This window comes from Prionailurus bengalensis, chromosome B2, assembly GCF_016509475.1.
Source record: "Prionailurus bengalensis isolate Pbe53 chromosome B2, Fcat_Pben_1.1_paternal_pri, whole genome shotgun sequence".
Lineage (NCBI taxonomy): Eukaryota > Metazoa > Chordata > Mammalia > Carnivora > Felidae > Prionailurus > Prionailurus bengalensis.
Genome location: NC_057349.1, coordinates 75,226,953 through 75,253,314, shown reverse-complemented (window position 1 = coordinate 75,253,314; position 26,362 = coordinate 75,226,953). Strand labels below are relative to the sequence as shown.

The window sequence follows — 26,362 nt, the reverse complement described above, 5'->3', positions numbered from 1 at the left end:
GTCTCAAAAATAAATAAACCTTAAAAAAAAATTTTTTTTTAATTTTTTAAGTATAAAAATAAAAGTGAAGATACTGAGGTTTTTATTTAAATGTACCTTATTTAAAGGCCATGGTTATTCAATTGGAGAATCCCTCCATTTATAGAACTCATAGATGCTTCCTTTTGTAAGGCAAAGAATCGACTCATTAAAGTTACCCACTTTAAAAAATTTGGTCTCGAACAGTGCTGCCCAGAAGAAATGCAATGCAAGCCATAAGCATAATTTTAAATTTTCTAATGACCACATTAACAAAAAGTAACAGGTTAAATTAATTTTAGTAATGTCTTTTTACTAACCACAATAGATCCAGAATATTATCATTTCAATGTGTAATCTATGTAAAACTTATGAGATGTTTTACATTTTTTACAACGAAGTCTTAAAATGCAGTCTTTTACACTTTTAACACATCTCAGCTTGGACGAGGCACATCCTAGCATTCAACAGCCACATGTGGCATGCAGCTACAATAATGGCAGCTGAGAACTAAAATAGGGCGAGAAGCAAGAACATTTTTCATCTTTGCCAGACAACGTAGTGTTCCACATAAATAAATAATTAAGAACCGAAGCTTAACTTTCCAAGGGAAGTTTCTCCTTTTATTCATTATTGATCTTTTTAAAGCACAATATAAACGGTAATGCTTTTCAAACAAAGGATTACAAAAAACACTGATTCTTTGCTTGATAAAGATCCACCAGTATCATGTTTTATATTCTGGTGCAGTTAGCTTTGCTGTTTTCTTCCTACATACCTGTGCATTTCACCACCGCCACGCTAGAAACCACCAGATAAATTGAAAACTATCCTCCCAGAACTGCCCAGCTGTGGAGACGGCCATAAAATGCCAATTCTGGATTCCCCTGCTTTGGGGTCTGGCAGACCACCTCCTTAAAAGAGTATGTGAGGGATCTTGTACTGAAAGAAGTCCATGCATTAAAATTCTCCTTCAGTGTAGCTCCTGGGTGCCCATCTCCCCCCCACAAATCCCCATGCCAGCGATAGTCTCTTTCCCCCTACTGTTCTCACTTCATCTTTGTTTTCATTCTCTGCTCCTCCTTCAACTGTTTTCATCCTCTGTTCCCATTTCATCCAGAAGTTCCAACCGGAGAGTGAACACATGCTGCAGTTTGCCAGTCACAGTTTATCCCCTGTTGTCTCACCACGATTACTCACAGAGCCTCCTTGCATGCTCAGAGCTGCCCCAGTTTGGACAATTACAAAGTTACCCTGTTCTAATAATTTCTATCAATAAGGCCCAGCAGAGATCAATGATCAATCCCTGCTCATACACGAAAGGCACAATTGGTACTTATGTTAAAATGGAACTTCACCTTAATTATCAGGAACATTCCTTATTTCTGACACATTAGATCTTTCTCTTTAGTTACCCTGTTCATTTTACATGCTCTACTCCTGCTGGTTAGCCTGGAGTTCAAACTGTATCTTGAGTCTCTACTGTTAACAAAACAAAACAAATAACAAAAACGATCCACTTACTTGGAATCAACACCTTTCTGATTTGTAAAATTCTTGTCTTTGCTTCCTAATGCTTTTCAAGTTGTCTCATCACTCCCAGCTACTGGCCTCACCCTAGCATAAACACTTACACTCCAAAAAGGCTTTAGAGTGAAACCTGGATTCACAGCCCTAATCTCACATGCTCTGGCAATAACAATAATACTTTCTTTTTTATGGAAACAGAACCATCTTTCGAGGTGAAACACTTCAGTCCATGCTGGTTTACGCCTGATAACTGTAGGGACACACAAAGGAACAGAATGTAAGCAGCCTCAGTACCGCAGGGGTGGAGGGGTGAAGGTAGCTAGGACCGCGGCAACTACTTCTACCAGCTCCACTGCTCACCCCCCTGCAGCTTATTAGGCGCTAGTGGTCAGCAAACATGCCTTTGCTTAATCCTCACAATAACGTTAGCATGTTTTCTTCTTAAATCCCATTTTACTGCTGAGGGAAAACTCTCATATCTGTCAACTGGTACCAAAGAACATAACAGCTTATAAGTGGCAGAGATGTGCTCTGACCCCATGTCAGCTTCATGAAATTTGTGCTTTCTGTAGATCCTATGCTGCCTCAGTAATCAATATTTAAGGACAGTGACAGCTGAGGACAGTGTTAAAAAGGAAACTTTTAATTTATGAATACAAAGTATCTGACTCCATATCTCATTCTGCGTAGGAAATGTGTTCATACCCCCCTGAGCCAGGTGGTGACGAGGAGAAAGAATACTCACCACAGTTTACTTCTTTGTGATTAGGATTCAGAAAGCCTGTCTCCTTGACCCTTCCAACCTCCTGATTTTGGTTTTGTGGTTGCTGTTTTATTTTTTAATTTTTCCTTTTCAGTCTTACCTACCTGTATCTAATCCTCCTCATTACTGAATGATTTTAGGTTGCCAGTTATTTTCTCTCAGCAGTTTTAAGATACTGTTCTACTGTTTTCTGGCTTCTACTGTTCTTCTGGTAAACAGGCTATAGCGGCTTATAAATTACACTAGTAACTTAGCTGTCAATTCACCAAGCACTGGTCTGTTACTAAATCCGTCTCTCTCTGGCTGTTTCTGGATCTTCTCATTGTCTTCAGTGTTCTGCAGTTTTACTACAAAGAGTCCATGTGTGGATTTCTTTTTATTTTGTTTGGGATTTGCCAAACTTGCTGAATTTGAGGATTTATGACATTAGTTCTAGAACATTCTTAGCCATTATCCCTTCAAGATGTTGCCTCTTCCTCATTCTCACTTCTACTTACTTCTGGAAATCTGATTACAATGGTTGGATCCCCCACACCTCTTGCATATTTTTTTACCCCTTTGTTTCTCTGTGGTACATTCTGTATAATTTACGCTGCTCAATCTTGCCATTCACTGAGCTCTTCTACTATGTCTAAACTCTTTGGTTACTTGTGCTATGTAATTTTTAAACTCACCACCTCTATTTTTCATTTCTAGAAATTTTCTCTTGTTTTTTAATTCAACACAATTAAATTTTAACAGTCTCTGTTAACAATTTTAACAGTCTCTTGTTTTTTACTCATGTTACTAATAGATTCTTACTGTCCTTAACATTTCAAATATAACTAGTTTTAGTCTGTATATGAATAATGAAGCCCTAAGGGTGAAATTCTGCTCTTGTTTCTTGCAGAAACAAGAAACAATGATTTGTTTCCTCATGTGTTGTCTAATTTTTTATTGGACACTAATAATTATCTGATGTGTACCTGTGGGAATTTTGAGGGCTTTAGGTCATAAGCGTGTTTCACGATTAAAAATGTGTATACACCTCTGACAAACAGCCTGGGAAACTACTAATGGGAGGCCATTTTATTTTTTGGTTTGAGGTTTCTGAGACCACATAGGTGGAATATATTTGAATTCCCAACTCTTATGTAGGCAGGGCTGCGGTTACAAATTCTCTGAGGAAATCTCTCTTTCCTCTCCCCTGTCACCTCATAAATAAGGTCAGGGCAGACAAAATAACCTGACATTCCCTTGTGTTGGACAGATTTTCTTCATGCTTTCCCATTTCACTCATTACACAGACCTTCAAGAGTCCAAGCCATAGGAAGGGATCTCAGTTCCAACTCCCTGCTTTTAGAGACCCACAATCTGGTCTTCCACCCACTGTGTGACTGTTAACATTCTGGCATGGCTCTTAATCTAGATGATATCCAGATCATCTAGATAAGTGCTAGAAGGAAACGGAGGCCTCAGAGCTAGCTCATCACCCTGGATTGCTGCCTGAACTTACCCTTTTTGTATGGGGAAATATCTGGAGATTTTGAACCAATCCGCTTATTTTAAATGGTGTTTATCATATTTGGTGAAGTATTTTGAGAGTCATCTGTCTTTCATTTCCAGAGAGGAAGAAAGAAACCAGAAAAGTCCTTTTTCTAACTTTACGTCCCTTATGGAATAAGAGCCTCAGGAACCCGCATACTTTCTGATACTACAGAAGAAGACATGACCATTAGTACCAGATTATGTAAATGAGATAAGGAACAGTCAGGATGAGGTAAAAGTAGTCATTCAGAAACTTGAATTAATACTGTGTCTCCCACTGGCAGTGAATTAGTGAATTTAGGAGTCAGTTAAAAGGAGAAAGGAATTGGCTTAAAACGTAAACTGGTTTGGAAGAACTTCCAGACACTAAAAGTCACATTAGTGTGCTTTTGGTATACACACATACTGCTTTTTTGTTTTGTAACAATGGGAAGAAAAAGAAATAATCCTTTTTGAGCATCTATTACACTCACGGTGAAAGGAACTTTACTCATGTTACTTCCTAGTCCTATGAATCACTGTACAGATGAAAACTGAGGGTCAGAGGTAGAAACTGGCCCAAAGACTGCACAGTCAATAGGCCGTGGAGCTAGGGTTCAAATCTGGGCATGCCTGTGCTATTTCCACACTGCTGACGGAGGCCTTGAGTGACAAAATTCACTGAACTAATAAACAGAAGACTCAGGTCAAATAAGCCAATTTATTCTTAATTGAGTGTCAAAGTCAGGAGTTACTTAAAAGAAACAACTACCGTTCTATCCACAGTCAAGAATTAAGAGCAGCATTTCTGCTATTCCTGTTGCATGTCCAAAATTTTCAGAGAGTGCTCTTCTGAAAGAAGCTTAGGAGGCAAAGAGGTGATCTCCAACACCATACAGATTGTAGAGTCAGGTCAGAAGGTTAGGGTAGGGAATTGGGTGTATTTTAAAAGTAGTTTAAAATCAGAACAAGGGTTTTCCATAATACAGGGGCAAGGAGGGGAAGGTTCAAGGCAAATGGGAGACAAAGCTGGGAGGAAAAATTTCATTGTATAACATCATAATTTCTGGGTTTTGAGTCATGTGACTATATTACATATTCAAAAAAATAAATTCTCAAAAACGAGTCTAAAATTCAACTCTAACCAAGTGTTCTAGCTAACCCATGTAACAACAGAATAAAAGACTAATAATGAAAACTAAATAAGAAGTAAATAGAGTCCATTCACTTCCATAATGCTCATTCTTCACACGTATGAATGCTCTCTCAAAACCTGTCAATATTCTAAGGTTAAGTCATTGCTTCATTCATTCATTCATTCATTCATTCATTTAAAATCTTTACAGTGGCTGGACCAGGAAGCCGGTGAAAAATAAGAACAATATAGTGATTTATTTAAATCTATCTGTCAAAATCTAAGTAAAAAAAAGTATGTGCATGTTACACATCACTGCCAGGTTAGCACTTGGCACAACTTACCTTTAGGAAGAGCAGGTTTAACTGCCATTCTGCCAACCAGGCATTCTTTCAGCATGGATTCATAATTGACCCAACGATGAACCTGGTGTGGGATGTAAATGACAGAGAAGCGACATGACTCTGACTCCATGAGATGTTCTAATTTTATTCGGAGCAAAACTAAACATACTTAGACTGCTCTGGAAAACTAAGCAGATTCAATTAGCCAGTAAGGCAGTGACAGGAAGGCAGCGTACAATGTTCTCCAAGTACCGCGTACAGACCTTTCAGATACCCATGAGGTCTCAACTAGTTTCATAATAATACTAAGATGTTATTTGTCTTTTTCACCAGTGTTGATGCTTGCACTAACGTGGAAAAGGCAATGCTAGGTAAAACTGCTTGCATGCTGGCAAGTCAAGGCAGAGGTTTCAATCTTTATATTCTTCACCATCACATACCCATGGGGGCCGGGGGATTGGTTTCATTTAAGAATATGCTTTATGAAGTAGAATAAATTATTAATTTTCTTAAGTCTCAATGTCTGAGTAGAGGTCTTGCTTACATTCTGTGTAACAAAATGAGAAGTTCTCAAAAACGCTTCTGCTGCAAAGTAAGATCCTCACCTTGAAGGAAAATACCCAGGCAATTATTGGATTTGCAAACTGAACTGAGCTTTTGTCTCAGAAGACCATTTATATGTAAAAGAAAAAAAAATGACTGATAAACAAACTGGTTATTCAGACTTGGGTATCTGACAGACATTTTCTTGAAAACGAACAGACTGAGATTGTCACGTCAAGGAAAACAACTGCCATTATTTGTTGCCTGACTCATCAGTGGGAATTAAATTTAAACACCCTCTGGAGGACACGCAGCTCTTTCACTGAGTAATTTGTGAATTTACCTGAGAAAATATTCACATACACACGAAGATGCAAGTACCAGGATATTCATCACAGCACTATTTATATTAGCAAAATATTGGAAACAACCTAGATGTCGAATTGTAAAAGACCAGTAAAAGAAAACTAATAAATTATTCAATAAAATACTAGATAATCAGGAAAATAATCAGGTCAAATAATACTGATATGAGAATGCTTGTGTACACTCCTGAGTTAGTAAATATATACTAAAATAACAAATATGCAATATATGTATATAATTATAAAGGAGCCTCCATTTATTAATATAAATTAAAATTCCATATACCAAATATTTATGGAGCATCCAACAACATGTAAAGCACTATCCCTGGGGCTAGAGCATTGGGTAGAATTTTAACAGATAAATGAAGAAGAAGGATATCCAAGGAGGCAAAAGTATGAGGTATCCCAATCATAGAATGGGTGATTGGCTCAAAGTACTTCCATTTGCTCAAAGCCAAATGCATGTTGAGGATATTTACTTTAATACAGTCTTTTGAAGGCCTCAAAGGCCATGATAATGACTTTTGATTTATCCCATTGTCAATGGTGAGCATCAGAGAGCTGTAGAACAAGGTGCTAAGATGACTGTCTTTAAGAACAATAATCTAGCTGTCATGTTATTTACATTGGTACTGGAAAGTAAAGGGATCTGTACAGTGTTACAATGGTAGGGCCAGAGAAGGTGATAATGACTTGATCTAAGGCAGTGGGAAGAGAGAAAAGAATGTAATGTTTAAAGACAGCATCATGGGATTTCGCTAGTGACCAGATAGCGGTGCACAATGAGAAAAGGCAAAAATTACTTAAGTGGCTTCAAGTCCCCATTACCAGAAAGAGGAAAACAGAGGGGGAATAAAAGGGAAGTAGATGGGTTGATATATTATTTGAGAGCAAAATGAGTTGAAGTGCCAACAGGTTATCAAATTGCTCATCAAGCATCTGAAAATACACAACAAGAGGTCAGAAGCAGGATCTAAAGTAAAGACAAATCTGACAGAGAAAAGATTATTTAATATTCTTTGTGCAACTCAAATACTAGCCATGAATAAGTTCTCCAGTGTTTAAAGATATAAAAAGCTTCACCACAGAATCTAGAATATAAAGTTGTTTACTTCTGTGGTAAGTGAAAGTCTTAAATAAACATCACTGGTCCTATGAAAGCCAAGGGGAATGCAGCAATCTGGTAACTAACATACTGTTTAAACTGCTAAAGAATTTAACACTATAGCAGTTCTTGTGACTTCTCCGAAACAATTTTGCTTAAATAAGGTCCATATTAACTTCACAACACTGAGGAATATAAATAGGACTATATTTTACTGAGGAATCTTCTTGTGGAAGAGTATATTCAGAATCAAGAGGTTACAGAATAGATATAAGAAAAAAGTATGGCAGACAATTTTTCACACAAATGCTTCCAAACTTTTCTATTTGGCTTGCATTGAGAGACAATAACAACTACCAAATGACGATAAGAATTTGCCTTAAAACAGCAATAAGGGGGCACCTGGGTGGCTTAGTTGGTTAAGCATATGGCTCTCAGGTCATGATCTCGCAGTTTCATGAGTTGGAGCCAGCGTTGGGCTCTGCGCTGACAGTGTGGAGCCTGCTTGGGATTTTCTCTCTATCTATCTCTCCCTCCCTTGCTCATGCTGTCTCTCTGTCTCTTTCTCTCTCAAAATAAGTAAAAATTAAAAGTTAAAAATTAAAAAAAAAAAAAAAAACCAGCAATAAGAACCTCCCAAGGAGAATGCTATTATGACCAATGGCCAAACATGACTTTTCTTCAACCAAGGAAGAACACTAATTGCAAATAGGATTCTGCTATTTAAGCAGATGCACATTAAGTACATTTAAATATAAAACAAACTATATTTCTGGCAACCTGGTCAAAAATTAAATCCTAAAATGGATGAAAAAGTAGAAGGAACAGAAATCAAATTATATTTGTTCAGAAGTCAACTCTAAAAATAACCCAATCTGACTCTGGTATCTGAAATGGTAAAATCCCAGTACTACAATGTGGATAATCATCACAAAATACAAAATAAAGTATATGTGAGACAAAAGCAAATTTCTGTTCTTCTCAAGATTGTTTCGGGGCGCCTGGGTGGCGCAGTCGGTTAAGCGTCCGACTTCAGCCAGGTCACGATCTCGTGGTCTGTGAGTTCAAGCCCCGCGTCGGGCTCTGGGCTGATGGCTCAGAGCCTGGAGCCTGTTTCCGACTCTGTGTCTCCCTCTCTCTCTCTGCCCCTCCCCCGTTCACGCTCTGTCTCTCTCTGTCCCAAAAATAGATAAACGTTGAAAAAAAAAAAAAAAAAAAAGATTGTTTCAAAATAACAGTTCACCCTATTGACAGCAAACATAACTCTATGTAACTTTAAAATAGTATAAGAGCCAATGTTTGTTTTTAGTCAATGTAAGGGGAAAGATGACTAATTTAAATAAACGTCTTTTGAAATATACATTCAGAATCTCTGCTATCACTCTAGGAAAAATAAGTTTTCTATTCATTAATCATCTGATTTTCTACATGATAAGCAGATTCAGTACAGCAAGATAGGCCAATTATATAACAATTCCCAAATGAGAAAAAACTAAGGGCAGAGAAGTTAAATGGCTTGTTCTTTTTTCCAATTGTTACTGTCGTCCATAAGCCAATCGTCATCATAATCAAAATTAATTAAAACTGAGTAATCAGCTGCTAGCAGAGGAGACAGCAAGCACTTAAGAGGAGACTCCTGGATACAGATTTGAAACCATCTCTAAAATTATAGTAAAATAATTCAAAGACAAATTAAACAGTTGTTACTCTCGAGCATCTTCCCAAATTTCAATATTCAAGCCAATGCATATGAAATTTGTGCAACTATTTTTTTCTACAACTATCACACTGCTAAATCTAAGAGAACCCTCCCACTGTAATAGTATGATTAATTTCACCACCTTACCTGATCAAAAAGGTCAGTACCATCCGATCCTGCCGCTCTCATTAGTTCATCTTCTCCACCAGGATGATACTCCATATATGGAGTGACATTATAAACAAACCCTGTATCAAAACAAGAGGAAATAATATCATAAAAAAACTTCTTAAAAATTATACAAACTAGAAATGTAAGTTTCAATAAATCTTTTCAAATACATCCTTTTTAGCAAATCATTATTATTTCTAAGTATTAAAAACATCAACGGTCAAAGATTTCACCATACTCGCAAGCTAACAAGTTAGCCTGCCAGTTTCATGGGTCCTCGGCAGAAAACATCAGACACAGAGGACAGTTTAGTACTCACATCACTAGCAGTACCCACAATATCAGCATTTGCATGAGTTCCCTGAACCTCAATTCCTACAGACCTTTGGGAAGAGGGTCAGATCATACCTGTACACTCAATGTGCTGCATGACAAGAGGGGAAATTTGAGTTTAGGAAACTCGAGTCTTTTATAACGAGCAGTAAGCACACCTGTCCTTCGTTCTGGAGGAAGATATTTTCTTTATTGTACCCAACAGTAGGCAAGTGGTCCTTTGCTCTAGAGTCACTAGCTCTACCTCCTGAGGTTGTTTATTATGCACACATCCTTGAAAAGACAGTCAGTACTTCTGCTCATAAGACGTGCAAATATCTGAAAACCCTATAGAAAATTGCCTAACACAAAGAAATAATCAAACACTGTTTATAATTTTTAAAAGCTCTCTCTCTCTAATATTTCTACTTCATCATCCTCTACTGCCCTGATAGGAGAATCTGATGAAAAAGAATCAAGGTCTCATCCATGTGTCTGATCATCTCAGTGAACACCAAGCAATCAAGGGTGCCTGGGCCACTTAGGCATGCTCTGGGAAAGCAAGCACAATTCTTTTCTGCAGTTGCCCAAGGAACAAAGATTATTGTTTAGATCTTAATAAACCCTTCATCTTCCCAGAGTACTTATTTCATCTGTTCATACATTTAAATGTATGGTTATCATTTTTTAAAAAAAGAACAGGAAACAACAAAGGAGGAGTTGCTTTGTTCTCAAAGCAAGAAGGCTAGGAGTTGCTAGCCTTCTCAAAGAAATGAGTTGCTTTTTAGTCCTTTACTTGAAAACTACAGAGTAGATAAATCCAGCCTTGAAGACACCTCAAGGGTGCCATGAGAACAAGTGGTTTTCTTCTATCCAGGACATTTCCCTCTCTATGTTATGACTTCCATGAATTTAAATCACCTCAGATAACTTAAAATGTTCATCTACAGAATAATCTTGGGAGGAAAGAAGTGATTGGGTTTCAGACCCAAAAAGGCACTGTAGTTTTTCCACAAGTTTAATTTTAGAGAATAACCAACTAGGTAGGTTTCTTTATAAAACTGCTTAAAAAGCAATTTAGGCAACAAAAAGAAGTAAATTCACAAAATCTTCAGCAGTCCTCCAAATAAGTCTGAGGAGAAAAAAAAAAAAAGCAACCGGTGGAGTTTCCCCCTTCCTTCTTCCTTATCCATCTTCTCCACCAAATTTGGAAGGAATTTTTCCTATTGTTTAGTGCTTCGAAATCCATAGTCCACAAATGCCAGAGATAATGATTAGGATCAGAATTATTCCCAATTGATTTTTTAAAGACAGAATGCCTTCCAGACAAAAGAATCCTAAACTTCCCCTGTAACCAAACCTTGACTAGAGTTTCTCAAAACATGAGACTTAGAACACACGATCACGCACCGTCTTTGATGGAATTTCATTACCTGTCAGTAACCAGCAGAAAGACAACCAGGCAGGCAGCCCTGCCAGCTATCCAGAATCAGCATAGAAAGCCTAAAACACCCCACACAAATTCTCTTCAGCCTCCCGACCCTTTAGACTGACCTTCAGCCTCTCTCATCAACTCACTCTGGACCTGAACAACTCCCCATGTTCTTTAAAGGGACAAGACCAGGAATGCCTAGACAATCCCTCACTATAAGGAATTGAGACTTAATGTCTCGGCCCAAGAAATGTTAGATCCAACCACATCTGGCTCATGATTTGTTAATTATGACATATAAACCTAGCTCCAAAAATGCAAATGATGTTTTTCGTCTGGTGCCGAGGCTCACTCTTCTCTCTTTTTCTTCCTCTATTTTATGTCCTTCCTTTTTCCTTTTCAAAAGCATTCCTGAAAACTAAAACTTCAATGTGGCAGAAGAAAACAAATGCAAAGAACCGAACCTTACGCTCTCCTTCTATGCTTCACTGTATTGTTTGTACCATATATGCTTTTTAAAAAACAAGCCTCTAGCTTCCTATATCCTTACTACCTGGTTTTTAGAAACTAATTTTGCAACTTTCTAAATTTTGCAACGACACAACTTCTTCCTACAGCTTTAGTTGCTCAAGTATGGCAGATGTATACAACTGATTGCCTATTAAACAGATAGTATTTGGGGGCCCACAGACATAATCTCAACTTTATGCTAGGCTATTAATAAATTCTGCAAAACCTAAATCCTAATAATGACATTAAGAACAAAAATAGGCAGGAAGAGATTCATAAAACACCAATCCTGAATGGTACAAAATTGCTGTGACCAAGATCCTCTGGTTACAGTCCAATTGGTGCTTTTAGATCATCTACTTGGGTCACCTTCAGTTGCAGGGGAAGATTTAAGGAGAGTATCTACTGACTTTATTGATGAGTTGATCTATCCATCCACTCATCCACCCATCTACCCACCCATCCATCCATCCATCCATCTTATCTATCCATTCCCTCCTTTGTACTGCTTTTTTTTTTTTCTGGATTTTGTTTTATAAATTCTGACCAGGGACAGATTGCCTGACTACTGTTAATAAAAGCAAGTTAATTTCACAATATATACACATACAAATCATAATGTTATCATACATTATGTACATCATACATAATGTACATCATAAACTTAAAAAGTGCTATATGTCAATTATATCTCAATGTAAGGGAAAAAATATAGATAAAAAAGAACAACTTATTAAAAATTAAAATTAAAATACAACAGTTTTATCAGGAACATATGCTCTAATGTTTAAATACATCACCTTTTAAATGCCCAAGCAATATTCAGGGGTACATTTTTAGCTAACTCATCCTAGCAGAGTTGCCGTGCAATCGAAAACATGCACTCAGAACAATGGCTACACTAAGTTTTTTAGGCAAGGTACTGGTAGTACCTGTGCCAATATTTTCACAGTAAGCTCTCTCTTTTATGTTAATAGGTCTGGAACTCTGAGCTCTCAACTAAGTTCTTAGAATAACAATTACGCACTTTAAAATGACCAGTTAGTGCTTTGCATCCTCAGAAACTTACACTACTTGGGGTTCTCTCTCTCCCTCACTCTCTGCCCCTCTCCAGCTTATGCTCGCACACACACTCTCTCTCAAAATAAATAAATTTTAAAAACATAGAAATACTGCATAATACTTGGCATGTACGTGATAGGCAGTAAATAAATTTTTGTTGAATGAATACCATGTGGGGCTTTAGAGTTAAATCTATGTTTGAATTTTAAACAAAGATTAATTTTAAATCTGACTACAAAAATACCACTTTTACTTACAGCGGTAGTTCTCAAATTTGGGGACTTGAAGATCTCTTCACTCTTTAAAAAATCGAGGACCCCCAAAGGAGCTTTTGTTTATGATGGTTATATCTATTGATGTTTTTACCTTTCATAAATGAAAATTAAGAAATTTAAAAAGGTAGCTCTTTCTGCCCACAGGTCCTGTCCCTGTTCTTTAATAAAACAACGAAAGATGGAAAGAGAAAAAGACAAAGAGAAAAAGAAAAGAAAGAAATTTAAAGAATATTTTTAAATTAAAAATAAAAACAATAAGCTCACTATATATTATCCCAAATAATAGGTATTTTTATGAAAAATAACTATATTTTCCAAAAAAAAAAAAAAAAAAAAGCTAGAGAAGTGCCATGGTTTTAAATCTTGGCACATATCTTTAAAGCGTGGCTTAATAGTCGACACCTGTATTCTCATGTCACCTTCTGCACCTAATCTTATATACCTGTGAAAGAAGTATTTTTTTAAAAGGCAGATAACAGTATTACTACAAAGAATTTTTGGCCTTGGACCACCCACCGAAAGAGTTTTGAGCTCCCTCAGGAACCCCTGGATCATGCTTTGAGACTCTCTGACATAAAATAGAACAAAGAAAAAATGACAAGTTATTAGTGGGTGTGTGGCCTGAACCATGGGGATGCAGTTCACTCCTTACTGGTGAGCTTTTAGGGTTCACATATGGTTACATAACCTGAAAAAGTGTGGGAGCCTCATCTGGGAGATAGATTAATAGGTATAAATGTCACTTGAGTCTTACACTGTGGTGTCTGCTATAGAGCTGGCAATGAGAATAAGTTGAGGCTTGCTGCAATCCAGTTGTGAGTTCACTTATCTGAGATATGTGATTCAGGTTCTGTAGGTGGGAAAAGGCTTTTTCTACCTATGGGAAGTTGGAGTGGTAACTGAAAAAGAGTGCTCTGAAACAAAGTTTCCCACAATGTTGCCGAGAATGGAACACGTCTGGCAGTTCCTCAAAAGGTTAAAAATAGACTGTATGTGATCCAGATTTATTCCTAGGTGGATACTCAAAAGAAAGAAAAATATATGCTCATGCAAAAACGTGTACATGAATGTTCATAGCAACATACTTCATAATAACTTAAATGTCAATGAGCTGATGAACAGATAAAGAAAGTGTATCATATCCATATGTGGAGTAATATTCAGCCAGAAAAAATACTGAAGTATTGACACATGCTACAACATGGATGAACCCTGAAAATAGTATACTAAGTGAAAGAAGGCAAACACAAAAGACCATATAGTTCATGCTTTCATTTAAATGAAATGTCCCAAATTTAAAAGTCTCAAGAGACAGAAAGGACATTAGTGGTTACCTAGAGCTGGGGAGGATGGCTAAAGAATGTTTCTGCATATTGCTAAACCATAGCATCTGCGGTCAGTGACCGCTATATAGGGACTCAGATTCTTCACAACATTAGTATCAAAAACTCAAAGGTGATTTCTCCTTTTCAAAAAACTAATGAGTCTCCTTTTGTTTGCTTGTTTCTTTTTAATACTTTTTAAGTTCAGATCATGTGACCAGTGTTACTAGTGTCTCTTTTACTTGGCTGCTAGGAAGTTCAGGACTACATTTAATGCTCAATCACAGTAATATTGTTAGCTAGGTTAGGCAACTGGTATATTTTCTTTTCTTTTATGTTTTATTGTGGGTTTTTAAAATTCTTACACATAAAGTTAAACATTGTGTTGTACGATGCCTTAGTCTTTAGCAGTAACAGTTAGGGTTTAAATTACAACAAATATAAAAAGTATATGTGAAAAACGAGGGGCACTTACCAAGATGGAGAAGAGTTCTTTCTGTGCAAAATGGCAACATTAGTTTTTAGGTATAAAAATGATACTGAACATTGAACTCAAACCTTTAAATAAGCAGTGAGCTCCGAGACACTGGTACTATTTAAGTACATGATGGATGATGGTCTGTAGATCTTATAGAGGTTAAGTCCTGTACTAATGAGAAATCAGACTAAAAACTGACTTTAGAGTTTTCCCAGTTTTTTTTAATTTTTTTTTTTAACGTTTATTTATTTTTGAGACAGAGAGAGACAGAGCATGAACGGGGGAGGGGCAGAGAGAGAGGGAGACACAGAATCGGAAGCAGGCTCCAGGCTCTGAGCCATCAGCCCAGAGCCCGATGCGGGGCTCGAACTCACGGACCGCGAGATCGTGACCTGAGCTGAAGTCAGACGCCCAACCGACTGAGCCACCCAGGCGCCCCGAGTTTTCCCAGTTTTAAGACATAGGGCTCAATCCCACGAACCGCGAGATCATGACCTAAACTGAAATCAAGAGTTGGTCACTTAATCAACTCAGCCACTTAGGAGCCCCTGTAGTATTTCTATTTACCACAGTTCATTTTGTTGGCTCTAAAATAAATGAAGGGTTCTAAAGGAAACATGTTTACTGGGTTAACACAGTAAAATCATAGCTTATTTCACAGTATTCAAATGCAGATCCAGTTTTGCAAGTGAAACTGTGACTACTTTGCCATCTTGTGTTCAATAAAGAAATAGCACATTATTTTTATTTTACATCTACTGATATTTATCTAGTTTCTCCTAGCAACTGCTGAGAGAGGGTGTTAAAATATGCAACAATGATTGTGGATTTTAAGTCTATCTTTCAATACTATTAATGTTTGTCTCATGTATTTTGAAACTTTGTTACAAGGCATAAACAGTCTTCCTAATGAACTGACTCTTTATCTCTAGTAAGATTTCTTGTCTTTGTCTGGTTATAGCTTGTATCTAATTTTAATATAGTCCAATCGTATTATACTTACTATCTAGACAGTACATGTTTTTCTAAGCATTTACTTTCAACCTTTCTGTCTCCTTATATTTAAAATGTATCCCTTATACAGAGCACCTGAACAGACATTTCTACAAAGAGATACAAATGGTCACCAGGCACATGAAAACATGCTCAACATCATTTATCATCAAAAAAAAATGCAGATCAATCCACAATGAGATATCACCTCGTATCTGTCAGAATGAGTAAAATCAAAAACATGAGAAATAACAAGTGTTAGCAAGGATGTGGAGAAAAAGGAACCCTCACGTACCGGCAGTAGGAAATCAAATTGGTGCAGCCACTGTGGAAAACAGTATGAAGTTCATCAAAAAAAATTAAAAATGAGGGGCGCCTGGGTGGCGCAGTCGGTTAAGTGTCCGACTTCAGCCAGGTCACGATCTCGCGGTCCGGGAGTTTGAGCCCCGCGTCGGGCTCTGGGCTGATGGCTCAGAGCCTGGAGCCTGTTTCTGATTCTGTGTCTCCCTCTCTCTCTGCCCCTCCCCCATTCATGCTCTGTCTCTCTCTGTCCCAAAAATAAATAAACGTTGAAAAAAAAAATTAAAAATGGAAATACTGTAGAATCTATAATTCCACTACTGGGTATTTATCCAAAGAAAACAAAGACACTAATTTGAAAAGATACATGCACCCTTATGTTTATTACAGCCTTATTTACAATGGCCAAGATATGAAAGCAACCCAAGTGTCCATTGATTGATGAATGGATACAGATGTGGTATATTATATACACAGTGGTATATTGGTCAGCCATAAAAAAAGAATGAGGTCTTGCCATTTGCAATAAACGGATGAACCTAGAAGGATTATGCAAAGTGAAATAAGTCAGACAGACAAATACCATATGATTTCACTCATAAGTGGAATGTAAGAAACAAAACAAATGGTCAAAGAAAAAAAGAGACAAAAAAAGTGACTCTTAAATACAGAGAAAAAAAACTAGTGGTTCCCAGAGAGGAGGCGGGTTGGGGGATGGGTGAAATACACGGAGGGGATTAAGAGTGCACATATAGTAATGAGCACTGAGTAATGTATAGAATTGTTGAATCATTATACTATACACCTGAAACTAATATAACACTGTGTGTTAATTATACTTCAATAAAAAAAGAAAAAAAAAGGGAAGGAGTTGACCTAAGGTACTTTGGAAACCAATGTTTTGACTGGGAATGTAAAACTAAAGACAAAATTATACAAAACACTAAAATAAACAAACCAACAAAGTGTATCCCTTATAGCCATCATGTAGTTAGGTCTTGACACACACAAACACACAATCTCTTTCAATTCAAATAACAGGTCCATTTATACTTGATTATTGATGTGGCTGAATTCAGAGCTACCATTTTATCAGTCTTCATTCTTATTCTCAAATTTTCTTTTTCTTCTTCCAAGTTTTCTGCCTGTGTCTCTGTTCCTCTTTCCCTGCCTTCTTTTGGGTTAACAAAGTATTTTTTAGAATTTCATTTTATCTACTGACTTTTTAGTTACACCTCTTTACATTATTTTTTAAGTGATTGTTCTAGGGATATATAGTATATGTCCTTAAGTATAACCAATCCACTTGAGTTAATACTGTACCCCTTTTTACATTTAATATAAAAACCATTTACCACTCTCCATTCCCTATACTTTGTGCAACCCCTCAGTAGAATGTTATAATTTTTGCTTTAAACATTAGTTACCTTTTTTTAACAGTTAAGAGGGGAAAAAGTAATTTTTTCCTCTTTATTCACATATTTACAATTTCCTAAAGATCTGAGCTTACATCTGGTATCATTACCCTTCAACCTGATGAACTTCCTGTCAAACTCCTTACAGTGTAGGTCAGCTAGTGCTGAATTCTCAGTTTTTGCTTATCTGAAAAAGTCTTTATTTCCTTTTTCTCTTTAAGGAATTCTGTAACTTTAAAGATACAGAATTCAGGGCTGATGCTGTAGGTTTTTTTCCTTCAACAAATCATTTTTATTGTTTCCGTGTGTGTGTGTGTGTGTGTGTGTGTGTGTGTGTGTGTGTCTGACTGTTGTCAAGATTTTCTCTTTATTTTTGGCTTTTAGCAGTTTGAGTATAATGTGCCTCTATGTAATATGGTTTGTATTGATTATGCTTGGATCTGCTAAGCTTCTAAATTGACAATTTCATGTGTTTCATCAAATTTGGGAAATTTCTGGCCATCATGTTTTCATATATTTTTCTGCCCCATTCTTCTTTTCCTCTCCTTCTAGAACTACGACTACACATATACTAGACATTTTTATTTTGTCCTGTAGGTCCCTGAGCCTTTGTTCAAATTCTTTCTAATCATTTTCCTCTCTTTTTCAGATTATATAACTTCTATTAATCTATCTGCAAGTTTACTAAATCTTACTTCTGTTACCTCTAATCTGCTATTAAGCCCATTTAGTAAAAATTTTTATTTCATGTGTTATATTTTTCAATTCTAAATTTCCACATCTTTATAGTTTCTTTTTCTCGGCTGAGATTTCCTATTTGTTCATTCATTATATACATGCATTCCTTTATTTTCATGAGTATAGTTATAATAGGTGCCTTAAAATCCTCTTGAATACTTTTAAATTTAACATCTGGATCATCTCAGTCACTCTCCGATAATTGCCTTTTCTCTTCAGCATGTCTGCAAATTTTGAATTATATTCTGGCCATTGTAAATAATATGTTGCAGAAACTCTAAATTCTGTTACCTTCCTCCAAAGAGAATGATTGTTTTAGTATGCGATTAATTGGACTCAAACCCCAAAACTCTGTTTCCCCTCTATGGGAATGAAAACTGAAACTTCCATTCGGTGCTTTTAGCCTTACTGGAACAGTCAGAGTCTGTCTATGCAAGATTTAGACAGTTTATATTCATCTCTAGATTTCTCTTTTTCTGGATTTTCTCCCTCACTTTCCAGTTGTTCCAGATGCCCCAAACTCTGTCATCTAGTTCTTCAAGCCAGTACGACTGGGAGTCTCCCCTGAGTTTTAGCCATCCTTACAGTACCAAGCTGGGCATGACTTCAAGTTAAATACCATCTGAAATGGGAAACTCACCCTGTAGTTCCTTCTTCTAAATACGGATAACTCCTAACCTCTAGTTTCTGTCTGTTTTGGTTGTTTGCCAGTTTCTTTATATAGTTATTTTTAAAAAATATTTTGTCTTGAGCTTATAGTTGGTGTTTGCTGGAGTGTTAGTCCAATAGGAGACAATTAGCTATAACCTAAAACTCAACCCTGCATATTATTTTAGAAAACTAGATAATAATACCTTGATAATTTCAACGGAGAAATATGGAAAAGAAATTTATGAAAGACAAATGGATTTCATAACAACTTAAAGTAAACGTGGCCTTGGTATTTAAGAACAGTGACTAGAAACTAGGTTTACAAGATGGTGGATAGTAATTCAAGATTTGAAAGCATTTCAAGATTGAAAGCATTCATTTGTCTCCCACACTCCTGAGAAGTTTCTAAAATGACAGTGAAGGGCAAATAACACATAAAGCCATAAAGACACAGAAATCAGAAGAGGAGATGACAGCAATAAAGTTTTGGAAGTCTGAAAGCCAAATGCATGAGTGACAACATACTTAGCAGCATGAAGAAAGGTAAAAAAATAAAGCTTGTATAAGTTGGAGGGGAACCTATAAAAAGCCAATGTGTGCAAAATAACCCCCCAAAACTGTAAGACTCAGAAATTCCAGGCCCTTCTGAAGTCAGGGTGCATGACGGTCTCAAAATTCAATATAAGAAGCAACATAAGCCTTAAATCCCCTCCCCCATCCTACACAACCAAGCGACCAGCCCCTCCCCAACCCTGCAAGAAGTGTAGTTTACTCTCTGGAGAGGATGAACCAGAGAAACACTTACTGAAGGAAACACACTTGGGAGTGGAGGAGAGGTCTGAACTAAAAACCTGAAGCAAAGTTTACATGTCAAAACATTAAGATCCACCTCCTACCACCACCATCCCAGCAGCTCCCATTTCCCACAGAGCCCTCAGAATACTTATTTACAGATGAGGAGGAGGATTCTACCCCTAAAGACTTGCATACAGGAGGCTGGGGACACCTGCCAGTGCAGCATTTCATAGAAAAGTTCTGTCCACATACAGACAGCTTCCATTTAGCTCTCTGTTTCATCACTCTCGACATAAAAGGACAAACATTTGAATAAAGCCTCTAAAATTAAGGTTGGTTTCTAAACAACTTAAATTGTAAACTTGTGGTGCAATTTTAAAAAGGAAAAGAAAGATGAAAAATGGGACGAGCACTACTTTACAGAACCTAGAGAAAAGTTAAGTAACAACTGTCCGGAATACAACTTGGAGCTTCTAATTCCACCAAACAACTTCAATGATGGTAAATTCAATCTACAAAAAAGCTAAGAGAGTCTGACCTGAATGCCTCAGTTTGCATGAGAAAATTTAAATAGAATGTGAAAAAGGCCTCTATGCACTTCAGAAGGTCAACAGGGCATAATTATCAAAGATCATCTCATGTGGCATTAGTATAAGGAAAAACAACCCTGATATTTATCTAAAAGGAAATTAATCAGCAAAAGCACTAAAAATTAACCAACGGTCTGAGCAATCAGTTATAGTCTAAATATTTTGAAAACAATTCACAAACCTCTCTTAGGGAGAACAATGAGCAAACATCATTAGCAAGAGTCACATGTGCTATCTACTTAAGCTGGATTTAAAGTTTACATCCTATTAAGCAAGACACCCTCTCTCTAAAAGATGGGTTTTCCCTATTCCATGGGATCATTTCCCTGTCTGCCCATGCTTTAGTTCTACAGTGATAGCTACCAGCACTCGACTGACTTGCTATTAACTACTTGGGGAAAAAAAAGAAGAAAATATGTCCTTGTGCTTTGGATTATTTTTTATTTTCTAAAGCAAGTCAGCTGCAAAGATTACTTGATATAATGACAAAATTCAGAAGAGAAAGCCACAAGAAAAATTTGTTCCTACTCTTAACAAAAAGAAAAAGCCAGACAATCCAGAAAAACCAAACGTTTTTGAGCCCATCAGGGAGGTGAGGTCATAAGTCAACCATTTATCTAAAATCCAGAGTGACGAGCCCCTCAGAGGAGATGGGACACAAGAATTGTTTCATCTTTGACAAAGCACAGAAAAAAGAGATGTTGCTATAAAACAACTGAAATTTTAACAAAATGCTTAAGGGTCAAATGTGCACTGATGCCAATTTAGAATCTGAGGGCTTCAGACACAGAAAATCCTGTACCCACTCACAAATTTCTTCTTCATAGTCTCCCACCCCCTGAGATGCTCCTGAGAATCAGCATGAGCAGAGCTGAGAAAGGGATATTGCTGGCACCGGTATGTAGTGCCTGCTCTAAGATTTGAGGGTAAAGCAGAAGTGCCAAGAAAAGTCCGTCTACACTTTCGGACTGCATGAATACAAGGTGGTTATCAGCTACTGGTGGGGCAGAAGTGAGAAATTCACCCATGCCTCAGATTGAATCCTGACACGCAGCAAAAGTTGCCTGTTGCTGGGAAGGTACAGTAAAGTCTCTCACCTTCGAGTCCTTGTATTGATACCAAGCAAAAGTTAGCTGCTGCTGCAAAGGGAAGAAAACACAGCTCCTCTTTTATTCTGGTCCAACACCAGGCAAATGCAAGATAAACACTGGAGAAGAGTCAGAAAGCCCACTCGTGCCCAGATTCTGTGCCAATACAAAACAGAGGTCTTCTAGCACTGGAAGGAAGACAGGGAAATTGCTCCCAGCCTACACCCTCTGCCCTGTCCTCCTCCTTCTCTACAGATACAAGGCAAAGCTCAGCTGTCAGGAAGGGGGTGGGGGAGAGGCAGAAAACCTGCCTGCTTTCTAGATCCTGCACTGAGTATAAGGCAGAGAACATCTCCACTGGGGAAGTGACAGAAGCACTGGAAAAGTTCAGCCTCTGGGGCAGGTGCACAGGACCTGCCTAAGACTGAGGCTAAAACAGGGAAATTGCAAAACCCCTTCTGTCTCCACCACAAGTCTTGCACCAAGTAACAAGCAAGGGAAGTCCGCCAATGGGAGAGGGGCAAGAGCATGGAAGGAGACCCTATATGGGTATGTAAGGCAAGCGGTCTGCTAAGAGCGGAACAGGAACAATGAGAAAACCCTCCAACGCTGCAGGCTGCACACTAAAAACAAGTTAGCAGTAACTCACTGCTGGAGGAATTTGAAGTCTGTGGTATACTGATGGTAACACTAGCAACAATAAACCCCCAAACTGGCTCAACTACTACCTAGACTGACTCGATCTAATTGTCTGCCAGTAAAAGCACACCTGTTTCTAAGGGTAAATACCTTGGGTTTCTACTGTTCACCAACGTGACATTCAATCAAACATTAAAAGTCACATTAAAAAAAAAAGACAAAAGAACTCATTGTCAAAAGAGAAAAACAGCAACACAACCAGACTTAAGATCGTGCATATGTTGGCACTATTACACAGGGATCTTAAAATAACTATAATTAACATCTTAAAAAATCTAGTAGAAAATGTAGATGACATTTAATGGAGGGGAAATTTCCTCACAGAGATAGAAACATAAAAAGGAGTCTAATGGAAATACTAATACATTTTAAAATGGGGCTCAAAAATGAATAATGGACCTTGAATCTATATAAGAAAACTATCCACAAATAATAAAGTTTCAAACTGATTAAGGAACTCCAAGGGCCAATAACGTAGAAACATCAAATATCAGTTTCAAACTGATTAAGAAACTCCAAGAGCCAATAACGTAGAAACATCAAATATCAGGTTTCTCAACTGGTTACTATTTTGTCAAATAATTAAAACCATAATGTGGTTTATAACTCCTACACATATCAAAATACAATAAAACCTTGGTTTGTGAGCATAAATCACTCCAGAAACATGCTTGCAATCCAAAGCACGTGTATATCAAAGCAAATTTCCCCATCAGAAATAATGGAAACTCAGATGATTCGTTCCACAACCCAAAAATATTCATATAAAAATGATTACAAACTGTAACATAATATAAAATAATAAAGAAAATATGAAATATAAAGAAAAAAATTAACCTGCACTTACCTTTGAAAACCATTGTAGCTGGTGTGAAGGAGACAAGAGACAGGAGGGTTATTGTGTATGACAACTTTCACTATCACTAATGGAATCACTGCTATCTATTGGTTCTATGGGATCTTTTTCTTTTCATACAACTTTAACAAGGAACCTATCCAATGACACTTGTTTTTGCCTCCTTTTGAGGATTTCATGGAAATGTGACATTGCATTATTGTTAGACAGATTCATCACTTACACTGCTACAGCCTTATTTGAGTGGTATTTTTCTACAAAATTTTGCACTGTTTCCCACATTTTACACATCTCCCTAATCTCACTTGAAGTGAGGGATTCCTCCACTTTCTCTCCTCCTCCTCTGCAGACGAGATGCAGACATAGACTTCTTATAAAATCTTGCAATTTTGGCTACTCGCATACCTCATTCATACTTCTTGATGATTTCCTTCTTAACTACCACCGTAATCTTCTCCTTCTTCCATAAACTTCCTCCTTCTCCTTACTGCCTTTCTTTTCAACATTTTCCTGCATGGGGGCCACTGTATACATTTGCACGGATGCTGACTACAGTACAGTATTAATAAATTCTTGTCATATACTGTATTTAATGTAACTGGCAATAAGGCATCAGAGGAAAGGGTCTATATCTGCAGGCAGCCTGACGTAGAATGAAGCAAAGTATTCCTAAGCTTTCTCTTCTATGGAAAAGCAAAAGACTGTCTGTCCATAGGTGCTTTGAAGTGACAAAAAATACACTAGTGCCAATTGTGGGCACCTTCCAATGTTCTGAAAAATCACTGATTTCTGCTGAACACCACAGCCTGAGACCAAGCATCTGAGCATGGAGACAATCACCCACAATTCCACAGCAAAAGAAAAAGAGAGAGAGAGAGAGAGAGAGAAGAACCATTGGCTTAGTTGTGATCATGTGATGTTTGGCATCATATATTACTGGTATTGCAAGACATTGCTCATTTATCAAGTTAAAATTTATTAGGAATGTTTGCTCACCTTGAAGAACACTCGCAGAACAAGTTATCGCAATCCAAGGTTTTACTGTATACACATGATTCAAGGTACATTTACTGAACACTAACCAGGAGCCATGCCCTGTGCCAGATGCTTGGGGTAGGGAGAGAAGCAGTGTATTAGTATCCCAAAACTCAATTTAAATAGGGAGACTATTAAAAATGGCCAAAAAAAAAAAAAAATGCTATAGATGGCCTAATAGTGGTCCAGCACCAAGTGCTAAGGAAGAAAGCCCAGAGAAAGAAACAGTGAGAGAGGACCAAGTCACGAGGAGACTAAATGGAAGAAACTGCTGGAAGAAAGAAAAGAAAGAACTGAGGATGCTAAACAATGTTGGATGGGCAAATGCCCAAGATCATGAGGAGGCTGGAGAGGACTGATAAAAGCACAAAGAGACTAGCCTTAGGAAAGAAAATGTCTTGGAAAGAATGACATTTTTGAAAAGAGTGTGTCTTTCCAATACAAGAGAAGAGAAGAAAGAATAGAGATTATCACTAATGTTAAACACCTTATATTCACAGTGAACACTTATGATGTGTGTGCACGTGATCTCTCTCTCATATGATCATACCACCCAGCCCTTGCACATGCTTCTTCTGGGAGCCTGGAATACTGTTCCCATTCCTCTTTGCCTAATTGACTGTAGTTTATCTTTCAGATCTCTGCTCAATCTTCTGCCGTCTTCACAGCACAGTGTACCTTTCCTTCACGATACTTGTTAGACTTGATTAATGCTTTGTGTTCCCTACCACACTGTAAATTCCATAAGATTAAAAGCCATCTCCGTTTTATATTTCCAACTTATCCCTAGAACCTGGTAGAGTGCGTGACAAGAAATACTGATTAAATGAATCAGCCAAGATGGAGGAATAGTTCAATTCCATCTTCTCTATTTTTTATGAATGACAATTATACATAAGGTAACAAAAAAAAAAAAAAGCAAAAGCCATGTTTCATGGTTACTATAAATAAAAACTGTCTCAGAAGTATAGCCTATATGATTGTTAATTAAAAAAAAAACAACTACAAGTAATAGGCACCCCATAGTAATTTCTTAATGAATTAATTTACATATAACCCTTAAAGTGAGTAACCCTCAAATGCTAAACCAGGACTCAATCTAGAGTTGAATACAAAACAGGAGGCAGTAGATTCTAATAGTCTAAAGATAAGAACTTAGAAATCAGGTAATTCACGTATTCACCAAAACTATCATTATTGCAAATTATCTCCATAAATATATTGATGCCAATGCGCAGGAAACAGAGTCTTAAAATAGCCACCTTCCTATGATAGGAGTAGAAATCAATGAAATAGAAAATGGACAAACAACAAAGAAAATCAAAACCAAAAGTTAATAAAATTGGTAAACTTCTAGTAAGACTGATCAAGGAAAAAAAGAGAAGCCAAAAGTTAGCAATATCTGAACTATATCACTATAGAATCTAAAGACATTAATGATGTAATTAGGGAATGTTCTAAACAACTTTATGACAATATGTTCAACAACTGAGATAAAATTAACAAAATTCAATGAAAAAACATAACTTACAAAAATTGACATAAGTACAAAAGAAGTTTGAATAGTCCTATATCTCTTTTAAAAATTGAATTTTGTAATCAAAAACATTCCCACAAGGAAAATTTCAAGATGTTGGCTGAATTTCATAAACCACTGTGTCAACCCAACAAAACACCTGAGGGTTAGATGACACCCCAAGACCACCAGTTTTTTTTTTTTCCTTTTTTGAATTTTTAGTGAATGAAAGGGAGGTACGGAAAGAGGAAAACTTAAAAAACAAAAAAAAAAAAAACAAAAAAAAAAGGAAAAGTCGACAATTTAGGAGAAAAAGAGTAAAAGAAAGCAAATTGTCAGTAGAATAGAACAAATAAAATCAACAAAGATGAGATTATCTGCATTTGATGGTGGAGAATGTGAAATCTCTGGATCAGAATGTAAAAATCTACAGATCAGAATAGAAATGGATGAGTAAGCCTGGGCTGCAGGGCTGGTTCAATATTCACAAATCAACCAACGTGATACATCACATTAATAGAAGAAAAGGTAAGAACCATATGATGCTGTCAATACATGCAGAAAGCATTTGACAAAATACAGCATCCTTTCTTAATAAAAACCCTCAAGAAAGGATAGAAGAAACATACCTTAACATCATAAAAGCCACTTGGGAAAAGCCCACAGCTAATACCATCCTCAATGGGGAAAAACTGAGAGCTTTCCCCCTGAGATCAGAAACACAACAGGGATGTCCACTCTCACCACTGTTGTTTAACATAATATTGGAAGTCTTAGCATCAGCAGTCAGACAACAAAATGAAATCAAAGGTATCCAAATTGACAAAGAAGTAGTCAAACTTTCACTTTTCGCAGATGACATGATACTCTACATGGAAAACCCGAAAGACTCCACCAAAAAGCTGCCAAAACAGATACATGAATTCAACAAAGTTGCAGCATACAAAATACATGTACTGAAATAGGTTGCATTTCTATATACCAACAATGAAGCAACAGAAAGAGAAACCAAGAACGATCCCATTTACAAATTGCACCAAAAGCCATAAAATACCTAGGAATAAACACAACTAGAGATGTAAAGGATCTGTATGCTGAAAACTGTAAAAAACT

The 26,362-nt window shown here is 37.0% G+C and overlaps 1 protein-coding gene across 4 annotated transcripts in view; it reads right to left on the bottom strand.

Annotated features, from left to right (window-relative positions):
• The window catches only part of LOC122490368 (cytochrome b5 reductase 4), a 99,802-nt gene that overhangs the window by 54,834 nt on the left and 18,606 nt on the right, over positions 1-26,362 (bottom strand). For all 4 annotated transcript variants that reach the window (XM_043593032.1, XM_043593029.1, XM_043593030.1 and 1 more), the window contains exons 3-4: positions 9,159-9,259; positions 5,297-5,378 (exon numbers count right to left, since the gene is read on the bottom strand). In XM_043593032.1, coding sequence (XP_043448967.1) covers positions 5,297-5,378; positions 9,159-9,259 — 183 coding nt within the window. The remainder of the gene's footprint in view (positions 1-5,296; positions 5,379-9,158; positions 9,260-26,362) is intronic.